This window comes from Camelina sativa, chromosome 14 (genome assembly GCF_000633955.1).
Source record: "Camelina sativa cultivar DH55 chromosome 14, Cs, whole genome shotgun sequence".
NCBI lineage: Eukaryota > Viridiplantae > Streptophyta > Magnoliopsida > Brassicales > Brassicaceae > Camelina > Camelina sativa.
The window spans coordinates 16821858-16833931 of record NC_025698.1 but is presented as its reverse complement, the minus strand read 5'-3'; the positions used below and the strand labels follow the sequence as shown (position 1 = coordinate 16833931).

The window sequence follows — 12074 nt, the reverse complement described above, 5'->3', positions numbered from 1 at the left end:
AGCCCATCTGATTATGTATGTGGTTGTCCAATAGAGTTTCCAGACTTTGCAGTGTTAAAAACCAGAATTATAAGACTACATATCCTTTTTATTTAGTCTACATGATGTTAGGATATGTATTTGATTGGTTTTGTGCAACAGGTATACAAAATATATAATTATGTATAGTATTTAAAAATAAAAGATAAGTCGTGTGTAGTCCACATTAGCCTAGTCCACATATCTCTAAAGAATCAAATGACAAAACTTACACAAATCCGCGGGCAAAATCTCTTATCCAGTGACATGTTACTTTCCAACCAATTACAAAACGCCATATCATCACCACAAGACCTCTTCTCTTATCTTCCTCTTCCTCCACTAATCTCCCCAAGAATCTAAAGCTCCTCCCATAAGGTCCTCTCTTCTCCATCCACACTTCCCCTAGACTCAAGAACAAACCCCTCCTAGTAGTATCCGAAGAACTCGAAAGCGCGATGTCGCTCACGATCCCGACGAATCTCGTTCTCAACCCGAGATCTAACAAATCTCTCACTCAATCCGTACCTAAATCATCCGCAAGATTCGTCTGCTCCGATGACAAATCGACACCACAATCCATGAAAGCGTTCTCCGCGGCCGTCGCCCTCTCTTCCATCCTCCTCTCAGCTCCCATGCCAGCTGTTGCTGACATCTCAGGTCTGACTCCTTGCAAGGACTCCAAACAGTTCGCTAAGAGGGAGAAGCAACAGGTCAAGAAGCTTGAATCTTCTCTCAAGCTTTACGCTCCTGAGAGTGCTCCTGCTCTTGCTCTCAACGCTCAGATCGAGAAAACCAAACGCAGGTTCGTCGTACTCTTTCTTGAAACAGAGCTTTTTTGTTTCCTCTGTTCTTGTTTTTCTAGTGTTAGTTAGTATGATAACTGTTGGATTGTTTTGGAATGATAAGCTAAAGAGAAATGTTTGGTTTGGTTTGGTTAGGTTTGACAACTACGGGAAGTACGGACTGTTGTGCGGGTCAGATGGTTTACCGCATTTGATAGTGAACGGAGACCAGAGGCATTGGGGAGAGTTCATTACTCCAGGGATTCTGTTCCTTTACATTGCAGGATGGATCGGGTGGGTTGGAAGAAGCTACTTGAGAGCTATTAGTGGCGAGAAGAAACCAGCGATGAAAGAGATCATCATCGATGTTCCTTTGGCTAGTCGGATCGTCTTCCGTGGTTTCATTTGGCCCGTTGCTGCCTACAGAGAGTTCATTAATGGCGATCTCATTGCTAAGGATGTTTAAGAAGAACTTTGATTTCTGCTTTTGTTTACTCTCTATCTCTAATCTCTCTATGGTTTCCATTGTAACTATTGTTTAAACAATGCTTTGTCGAAAACTATTGAAATTTGGATTGCGCATTTAGAATGAACCATGGTTAAAATCTTTGCTCTGTGAAGCTCACCGTAACGCATAAGTGCATCTCCACCTCCGGTTTATCGGAGTTGACAAGAGGCCTTAGTCGTATTGGTACATGAGTCTTTGATGAGGCAAAGACTCATGTGAATGTGAATGTGAAGAGTATTATCATATTATGTATTGATGTGCGATTCTATCAGGCAAAGAAGAACAAATGGGTCATAAGAAATTAGTGACTTACATGAAGGTGATGCGCGTGGAGTACATGTGCCGTAGAAATTAGCCGATTTTTTCGTCGTCTAATTAACAAGATAGTGCTAAGAGCTACGAACTAAGTGTTAAGGAGCTAAGTGCTAAGGTTCTCCCCAACGTGGGGTTTTAAAGGAAAAGAGATAAAAAAATCAATCAGAAAATGGAAAAAAACTGAAGAGCTCCTCTTATACAGTAACCTCAATTTCACATAAGAGATTGTGACGTGTCGCTAAATCGTTGGCTCCATTTAATGCAGAGCAATTTTTTTAGCCCGATTGTGTTCTTTTTCTTTCTCTCCCTCTCTCTCTCTTTGTCGCGAATCTCTCAATCAGATGAGATGGGATCGGTTGGAATCATAGGAGATTGGAATCGGAGGAGGAGATTGAATCGATTCTCAACGCAACATCATAAGCGTCAATTGGTGTTGTTGCCGCTAAGTCTCCTTGGAAAACAACCGCTTCTCCTCCTGAGACTGTTGATGCTCCTGTAATGGGAGCTGATTCCTGGCCTGCGCTCGCCGACGCCGCTCAACAGCCTCGTCATAAGAATCCTCCGCCTCCTGCCCCGCCGTCTAAAACCATTTCGGCCTCTACCCCAACACCTGCTCAGGTTCGTTTTTTGTTAATGTTGTTGGGCTGCGGTTTAATTTTGAGCATTGTACTTTCGTAGAGCTGAAAGGTATCTGATTCTTGTTCTCTTGCTCAATTCTTCAATCTGATATTCACCAATCAAAACCTATTTTGCGTGAATTGGATTTTTTTTTTCGTCTTTTTTTTGAGTTGACAGAAGAAGGCAGATGCGTCTTCCTCCGAGATAGCTCCGATACCAACTAGGGTTTGGCAACCAGGTGCTGATACGCTCGAAGATGGAGAGGAACTTTAGAGTGACCCTTCTGCTTATAATTCTCTTCATGGGTTCCATGTTGGTTGTCCCTGTTTGAGGTAATTTCATAATGAAACTACTATACTACAACATGGCATGTCTTGCATGTATGATTCTGTTAACTATTTTTTCCATACATGTGTATCTGGCTATCACCTTACAAATGATTTGGTTAGTTATCTCGATTTGGATTTTGCTTGTGTGATCTTAGCAGGTATATATTTTGTGATGATTTCTTTGGTGAAGAGTCCATATCTTATGAAATCTTTGCAGGTATATTATAATCTATCTCCTTTTTGCTATGTGCATATTTTTTAGCTGTTTAAAAGCACATCAGTATATCTTGTAGGAATCCTCGCAACATAATTAAGTTAGTTGTTACACATTTGATATGGTGTTGAGCACCATTTAAGAAACTCCTTCTACTTTACGATTGATATGATAACAACTTTTGTAAATATTCTGAACTTTCCATGGTACAGGTCCATTTTCTGTCATTGATGAGCACTTCAATCCTGTTCTTTCAAACTGTTTTTGATGCTATCGGCCTGATGCTTATGATTCGCATAATACACAACCACCAGGTATTGACACTAACCCAATTACTAGTTTACTTGTGTTTTGGTTAATTTCTTGGAATCAGGGTAATCTTTTCAGCTTCAACTCCATATTGAGATGGGAACTGCTTAGACTGTAGTTGATAGCTCTTGTAATCAGAAAATGTCAAATCTTTCCTGTTTTTATAGTCTCTAGGAATCAGAAAATGTCGAATCTTTTGTGTTTGATAGCTCTTGGAATCAGAAAGTGTATAATAATTCGTGTTTGATAGCTCTTGGAATCAGAAAGTGTATAATAATTCGTGTTTGATAGCTCTTGGAATCAGAAAATGTTGGGATCGTTCATGTTTTTTATCTGTAAAAGTTTGGTTATTTAGATATGTAGTTATCTTCTAATGTGATGTTGCAAAGTGCACATTTTATGAAGATGGGGATTTGATGATAACTAGCCTCTCTGGATGTATGGTCTGGTTTGGTTAGAACTTAGAATCGGTGTTTTCGTTTACGCAAACTGTCTGATTAGGATAGTTTCACATGGAAGAAAAATGGTTTGCTGCTGCTTTTTTTTTTAATGCTCATATGTTTAAATAAATAGTTCATGAGGAAATTCTCTTTTTGATTCAATGGTGTGTGGCTTTTGAATTGTGCAGATAATGCAAACCAAGATAGGCTAAGCTGCTTCTAATGGTTATCCTGAAAATTGATCGGATATTGTTTTGTTTTGGACAACTTTGGCATGTTTTCATTTTTGTTTCAAGGCAGACTGCATTTCTTTGTTTTACACATTTTTTATGATGGAAACAGTTTTCATAATGGAAAAATTTTAATTTCAAAAAACTATATTTTCAAAAATAAGAGACTCAAAATTATATCCCACCATTGGATGGGATAATTTTAATTAGGAGATCAAGGTTCTTATTTTTTAAACACTACATAATATATTCATTAAAAATTCAAATAATACATAAGAGCCTTAAAATTAAAACCCTCCAATGGGGATGCCCGAAGGAGCTAAGTGCTAAGTGCTAAGTGCTAAGTGTTAAATGCTAAGGTGTTAAATGCTAAGCTAGACTTAGCCAGCACGTATTAAACACGAGCATTAAACCATCAATAAGTTCATACACACTGACACACATTGTGAGCTCCTTAAATATAAAATCGTACTGTATATATGAAAGAGATAAATATATATTTCACAAATAACAAAATATACATTAGGTCAATAGCAAAGTTCTCTCCTCAGTTGAAATGATCATAATAACCCTTAGACGATCATGGTCCAAAGTCGTACACGGTACACGTACACCAAATCCCAAATACCCCCGAAATACAAAATTACAAATACTCATATATAATAATATAAACTTAGTAGTATTTTATATGTATCTATATATAGATCATGTTAATAATTTCACTCTGTTAGTCAAAACAGAGCATTTTCATTTCCTACCCCTACTTTAAATATATATAAATCCCGAAATTTCCAAAATAAAAGATTAGGAAATGTAGTAGCAAAAGGAGAGCTTTTTGTGTTGACTAGCAAGACCACATAGACTCTCCCAAACTGGCCTCATCCACAATGTCCATATGGTTAAACATGCCCTTGTTGTCCTGTGGACTCACTTGCTTGGACGACGGTGAGCCGCTGCTACTCGGGCTATCCGGGCACAGTCCATGGCCCTGGAAATTAGTAGAATGACGCACACGTAGGTGCACCACCTCAGCTTGAGCTAGAGCTAGCTGAGCTTGCAACACATCGATTTGTTGCTGGAGGGAAGAAATTGCTCCTACGCAACCGTAAACCGGATCCCTCACTCTTGCATTAGCCTCGTAAACCATGCTGCTCACTGCATCTCCGCGCTGGTGGATCGGTAACTCCTGTTGAGTTTCAAAACATTCTTGTCAGAAATTTAAACCAACCAATCTCGCAAGAGTATCCATCTCAAAAGTAGATTATAAAGTAGCTAGCTAAGAAAAATGTTAGATCATACTATCATTTTACACTATTTTAACAAAAAGTTAAAGTGGTTAAAATACTTCATCAGCTAACAGAAGTGGTTGAAATTTACATCAGCTAACAATTGTATATGGCACTAAACATTTTCTTAAACTCTTAAAATGCATATATAAACAATTAAGTCTTTAAAATCCCTCAATTAGTTTTAAATTATAATATAAAATGGGTCGGGCCATGTGGTAGTTGTCAATAAAAAGTTATGGAAATGATATAGTAATGTCTCATCTAACATAAGAAACAAGAAAATTATTCCTAATTAACCTAACCCAAAACATGATTAACCACGTTTTTAATTAATTATTGTTAGGAGGAGAAGAAGAAGTAGAAACCTGAAGCATCTTGTTGACGTTGCTAGCACCGAACACTCTATGAACATTAGCAAACTTCTGAGGCTCATCCGCCGGGAAATACGGCGAGAAAACACAATCTTGAGCGCACCGCCGCCGCAAAAGCTTACAAGCCGCACACGGTGACGCCGCTCCTTGCTTCCGGCTACTTTCTTTCATCACTCGCTGCTACGCTCCTCGTGTGTTTTGGATTGTGAAAGTTTTTTTTCCTATGGACCGTTGGATTGAAAAACTCAATCGTCAAATCAGAGAAAAAGCTGTGTGGGGGAACTGGGTAGAGGGTCTAGGGTGAAGTGTGATGGATCTGTGGAGATTTATAGAGTGAGTAAAACTGAATTAACTTTTTTTTTCATAAAATAAAAAAAAATACAAAATGATTTAAGACAAGAAAAATAAAAAAAAAAAGTCAGCACATCTGAGAGTGGGACCTAGAGATTTGGAAAACACAAGTTCAATTTTTTTTTTCTGGTCCTAGTTAATAAGCTAATTAACATCACGTGACACGACCACTTTTTTGTTCTTCTTTTGGCGCCAAATACTATTTGTTTTATTCTCTATTCTCATTGGTCTTTAATTTTACCAAATTACAAACCGAAAATAAATTACAAATGAGATATAAGGAATATTGATCAGTTTTTTTTTCATGGCAATTGGTTTAGAATTGAGAACTTCAATTTTGGAGTTCTTTCTATAGACATAGACCTATATATATTTATATATAGATAGTAACTTTTTCTTACTTCTCTGTGTTTATTCTGGTTATGTTTTTTTGTAGAGAGCTACTAGCTAAAGGAGGTTTTTCTCTTTGGAATGTTGTAACATCTCTTTTATATAAAAATGTGTATATAATATATGTATAGGATAAGGAAATTTATGGCCTCGTGCTTGTGCATGTAATCATTGTTTCTTATTTCTTTTGTGTATTGAGATTCTCACAACTTTCTACGTGGTCCCTGGATTTTGCATAGGAAGGGAATATTTATATAAATTAGAATAAGCTTTTTATTAACAGTTAAAAACTTGATTTTCCATTGCTTAAATATATAAAAGAAGGGTAAAACTGAGGAATTCTTAGAAGCAACTTAAACGAATTAGAGCAGAGATAATAAAATTTGGAAGTGATCAACGAAAAATATCAGTTTGATCACAACCCTTTTGTCAAAAATAATACAGTTCATGCATGTATTCACTGACAATACATCAGTATTCTTAAGAAAATGTCGGAAATATTTATTTTGATATTATAGATAAAAAGAAGGCAAAATATTGATACAGTATTCTAAAACATCAAAACGTATTTTTCCATACAAAGTGAAAATACTGAACACTTATTACTTATTAGGCTAGACGCTTTTATATTTTGATCATAAAAATTTAAAGCATGTTCCATTTCATAAGTGCCACATTTTTGTGTGCGTTCATACACATCCAAAATTATCAAGTAAATATGCCATAGATTATTGTGGTGTTTTTGGATATTATATGACTTGCGATGATTGTTATATATAGTACGAATATAAACTAAAATATTTCTTTTCTTTTTTTTGGACAAAACCTAAAATATTTCTAAATGCACAAATATTATGAACAAATTATATGTTAAATTCCATGTGCAAACTTTAACATAAAAAAAAATTCATTTTATATAAGAATTTTTTTTGAGTTGTCATTTCACATGTTCCCATATGAAGATTTTCTTATAAATATTTACAATTATTAAGATTATCCATACAATCTTTTTTTTCTAACTTGTAAACATTTTTTTTAACTGTTTATAAAAGGTCATAAATTATAAAAAGGAAAACAACCTTAAAATAAACACACAAAAATTATAATGGGGGCAACCATATGTCTCGTCATCCGCTAGTCAAAAAACAAAGTTGAAAGAAACATTACAGTGCACGCTATTATTTTCGTAGAAAAAGACAAAAATAAAGATAAACAAGAACTTTGAAAAGACGACGCCCACAGCTTTCGATATCAATTCCTATATATATATATAGCGTGAAAACGAAGAACGTTGAATTGTGGAGAACATTTCTATTTTCTCTGAGTATTAAATCTAAACTTTGTGTTTATCATTTCTGGTATTTAATAGAGCTATGTTATAAATATCGTTTTCTATTCGGAATTTGCTCTAGAGCATACTATAGTCACCGTGAACTTTTTTTTGCATTGGCGTCGATATATAGAAGACTCCAAAAATTTCATGTCAACAAGAAAGAAGAGAAAAAATCCAAAATGATTTTGGAAGAATTTAGAAAGATAATATTGTTTTATCTAGAAGGCAAAAAAGAGAACTCCACACTCGACAGTTTCCACTAGTGATAAGATTTGTATTTATATTATGGTGGAGTGTCTTTCCGACAAAACTTCAAACAGTCGACTCTTTCAATAACCACTTATGTAGCTTTTGCCCCTTTTCCATCATTCTTATTGGTCATCGACAAATTAAAGTTCACTAATGAATTTGATCAGTCTTTTTTGTATAATTTAAACATTTTAATCCATGCTTTATTATCACAGACGTATAGGAACAGTGACATGACCTAAAAGCTTGATTTACGTATTTTACTATTTCGTTAATTATAAGATGTAATGTTTTGGACCCGAATGTGTCGGTTTCAATGGATCTCTTCCTCTCCAATCCCAAATCTTTGATTTGTCTGTAATTGGAAAAAAATATAAATATGGCATCGGCAGGTAGCTAGCTACTCGTTTTCCTTGAAACTGTTATAAAATAATGATTTACTATTAACACCTTCCATATTGAACAATCTACAAATAGACAACATATGATTAAACATATATAGAATTATACGGATGATTTAATATGCAACGTACGTGACTTTTTTAGATTTCGAATCCACGAAATATTTTATTTTATAACCGTATTAAAAACTTTATGTTAACATTTTTTAATATTTTTGTGACAACCGTTGGGTTTAAGTATACTTAAGAAGATTATATGTATAAGTCATATCATTACAAGGGGGTTCCTTGAATAAGTCATTTTTACGAAATCTCATGTACAAACAGCAAAACTGCTCATGCAATAGATAATTTGTACATACATCATCATGAGTGTTAATTATTACAACAGGTCAACTCTTGCTGTAATTATAGAAATCAGTGGTAGTTAATTTGTCAAGTTAAGAACGTCCTCTACAACAACCCTACTGATTACCTATTATTATTCTTTTTTTTTTTAGTAACCTCTCCCTGACTTAATGTTCCTTACTACTTTATTTTTTGTTTGGCTAAATTAATGTGCTCCTTTCTAATTCTAACTAAACCGTTTGTAAAATGAAATTCTTTTATAGTTTTAATCATCCCAAGAAGGTAGTTATACATATAAGTCAAAAAGCAACTCTCATGATCAAAGTATTCAGCATGAGACTGATCATTAGCTTCCCTTTAATCAATCAAATTAAATTTTATTACATCAAACAAAAAATTATTCAAATGAAATGGTTTCGTAAACCCTTCACGATATTTATTAATCATATATACTTCACCGTTTCGTTTTCTTAAAAATAAAAATCATTATACAATGTTCAGACTATATTTGTGTGTGTCAGAATATCTTACGGAATACATCTCTTGGTATTATATGTTTCAACTTTCAACACTTAGTTCCTCAAGGCAAGAGGTTGAAACAAAAAAAGAGAAAAGATACAAAAGAAGGAGAGAGCAGAAGACTGTTAATTGAAGTAGAGAAAGAGACTAGAGACGTTACTTTGACGGTTGAAAGAGCATGAAAAAGAAATAAAGCAATTTAAAAGAAAAGCCCTTTCGGTTGATGGAAATTTATATAAATAAATTTACAGAAATATGAAAAAAAAGAACTAGATTGGAAAGAATTGGTCATAGATTTTAAAATAGCAATTAATTAAGCAGAAGATCACTTCCATATCATTATGGTCCCTACTTCACAATGAAGTTTTCGTCGACAGCATTAACGTTCACAATTTATGTTATAAAATCTAACAAATAATATTTGGATATATAAATCTATAATCGTATTTGCTAATTTTTTTCTCTGTTCCTAATCAAACTAGTAACACTGTTTTCTTTTCTTCCTTTTCCTTCTAAATAGTATATTCAGTCACACCCTTATTCTTTTAGAAAAATAAAAAACAAGATTGACGGTCCAGTAATCATCAGTTAACTTGGTTATACTTTGGTGAGCAAAAGCCACAACTTGGACAAATTAGTGGATATCTTACATTTTATTTTATAACTTTTTAGTTTTGTATCGTCCCAGTCCCTTATCAATACAATCTACTACGATTATTGGTCAAACAAACTTGGGAGATATAACTGGCACAATCAAGAAAAAATGAACTGGCTAATTAACTACTAACTGGTAACAAAGATGCTAAAAGGATAAAAGAAGTCTCATATATGTGATTTAAATCCTACAGTATATTTAGTTTGTGATACCTCATTGCTCCTTCATGAACGAAAAATAAAGAAAATGTCATATAGATAGACTATCATGCTGGGATTTTTTTCGCTCATTCTTCACGTTTTTGGAGACTCCATATCTGCTATAGTTTCACTAAGTTCTGAAAGCAAAGTAGGGATGTTTGTAGCGTTATCTGACTATCACTACATGCATGTTCATCAAGTGCACGTACGTGAGATTGAGCCCCATACTTCACTTTCTTTCTAAACACCTTTAAATATAACTCTAAATTTTGATTCGACGGAGCTTTGATGAGTGTCGTTGATAAATTTTACATGGATATTATAGGCATTCTAATCGTTGTTGACTACGCACATATGGAAATAATCCTTTACGATCATGACTCATGAGTTTATATTTCATATAAAGTATACAAAATCAAGCTCGAACAAAGTAAATTTCAATGGTTTATTCTGAATTGAAACTCAATTAATCTAACTAAAGTCTTATATCTTAATTTAGCCATAGTTGTCAAGGTTGTGGTTGCTTTGGCAATGTTTGTTTGATCTTTCGCCAAAAAACAAGCGTACACCTAATACTTAAATACAAGGCATTTTCAGTTTAGAAACAATATTCTAGAAAATTCAAATCTACAAATTGTAATTTTAGACTCAAAATGTGTTCTTTATAGTCAAGAAAGTTGAACTCAACCACTACTCCACAACATATATATTTTTAAAAATTTGATGTCCTCATATATTTAATAAACAATAATGTTAAAGCTCCAATTAGTTAGGCTTTAGGTCAAGCCGGATGTGATTCAACTAATACTGTAACTTATTTATATAACGTTGTCTGATTTTTAAAAAATTGTTGGTTAAGCTGTTTTCTTACATTGTAGAGTTAAAAAATATGTCATTAACTTAGATAATTATTTAATTAGATATATATATATATATATATATATATATATATCGTAGAATCAATATCCTGTCTAAGTCAAAACCCCAAAATCTTCAACGCCATCTACTTTTTATTTTCTTAGTATTATCGAAGATATGTCGAAATATTTTTTAAGGGAAGTGGAATCTTTTGGAAGTTTTTTTCTTTCTTTTTTTCAGTATTGAGATAAATAGAAGAAGAAAAGTTAGCTTTTGGTGACCGCAATGGTGAAGTTGGAAACATAATTGTTGGAGGGTTACATCATGGAGAGTTTAGTGCCTTGTCGTTTAAGCATAATGTGAAAAATACATCAACAATGAAATTATCAACCGTTGAGTTTCTCAGTACATAAACCAAATTCAGTAAGTAATTACTTCAATGATTAGGCCAGCACAACAAAATACTAGATAAGATACTCCACTATGTAAGAAAAGTTTTTAAAAAGTTTTTAAAATGTTACTAAAATAATTTAGGAATGATAAAATAGTTTCTAAGAAATAGAAATAAAAATAGAAATAGAAATAGAAACATTAACTATTATTTTTTAAAACTTAAATAGTCCAGTTAAAAAAAATTAGCATAGTTATCAGTTTGACAAAGTAACTAAGGTTAATGTAATATAAATATACATATACTACATATATTACACATGTAACTTTTTGTGTTCATTTTTGCTTACTTTATATTAAATCACTTTTATTATATCATTGATTATTAATTGTTAGAAGTCAGTTTTTGATGATTTTTTTTTTAAATTCATAATTTTAAGTGAATAAATACTTGAATTTCTGTGCAAACAAACAAAATATTGTATTTCAGTGACATAAATAAAGTATTAATACTCTTCACATATGCTACCATATTGAATTTTACAATTTTACAATTTAAATTTTAATTAATATTGAAAGATTATAGAAAATACAATATAATTTTAATTAATGTAAAAAGAGGTTGTATATACATATACATATTGTAAATATGCAATCATGAAGAAACTATTTGTTGTGTGAATTTTTTTTATAATCGGATTCTTAAACTTAAGTTTATTTTACCAAATCATGCATATTTTCACAATGTAGTTATAAATCATTGCGATTTATAAAAATACAAATAAACTATCATTTATTTTAGCTGAGGAATTATTGTGGTCGAGCCGACAAATATGTTGTAATCTTGAGCAAGAAATTAAAGAAGATACGATAAGATTGACGACAATGCATGTACATATCCTTCTTTACTTTCACGTCTTGTCGAGTTTAATTAACTACCTTAATGCAAGCTAA

At 33.0% G+C, this 12074-nt stretch overlaps 2 protein-coding genes and 1 long non-coding RNA gene across 4 annotated transcripts; 2 read left to right on the top strand and 1 right to left on the bottom strand.

Moving 5' to 3' along the window:
* Nucleotides 354-1410, top strand: LOC104741747 (photosystem I reaction center subunit III, chloroplastic). The gene is made up of 2 exons (XM_010462660.2): nt 354-823; nt 960-1410. The coding sequence occupies exons 1-2, from the start codon at nt 477-479 to the stop codon at nt 1267-1269; spliced, it is 657 nt and encodes a 218-aa protein (XP_010460962.1). The 5' UTR covers nt 354-476; the 3' UTR covers nt 1270-1410.
* Nucleotides 1726-3926, top strand: LOC104741746. Of its 2 annotated transcripts, XR_760367.2 has the most exons (5): nt 1726-2244; nt 2422-2576; nt 2732-2790; nt 3000-3101; nt 3725-3926. It is a non-coding gene; the product is annotated as an uncharacterized LOC104741746 (long non-coding RNA). The 2 variants fall into 2 exon arrangements; XR_760366.2 differs by having other exon boundaries at nt 1732-2576.
* On the bottom strand, nt 4262-5742 carry LOC104741744 (LOB domain-containing protein 4-like). The gene is made up of 2 exons (XM_010462658.2): nt 5421-5742; nt 4262-4952 (listed from the first exon to the last, which is right to left on the bottom strand). Exons 1-2 carry the CDS (start codon nt 5595-5597, stop codon nt 4611-4613), a joined length of 519 nt encoding a protein of 172 aa, XP_010460960.1. The 5' UTR covers nt 5598-5742; the 3' UTR covers nt 4262-4610.

Coding starts and splice junctions, on each gene's coding strand:
- LOC104741747 (XM_010462660.2), top strand. CDS start 477: ATGTCGCTCACGATCCCGACGAATCTCGTTCTCAACCCGAGATCTAAC. Junction 824..959: donor ATCGAGAAAACCAAACGCAG/GTTCGTCGTACT, acceptor TGGTTTGGTTAG/GTTTGACAACTACGGGAAGT.
- LOC104741744 (XM_010462658.2), bottom strand. CDS start 5,597: ATGAAAGAAAGTAGCCGGAAGCAAGGAGCGGCGTCACCGTGTGCGGCT. Junction 4,953..5,420: donor ACGTCAACAAGATGCTTCAG/GTTTCTACTTCT, acceptor GAAACTCAACAG/GAGTTACCGATCCACCAGCG.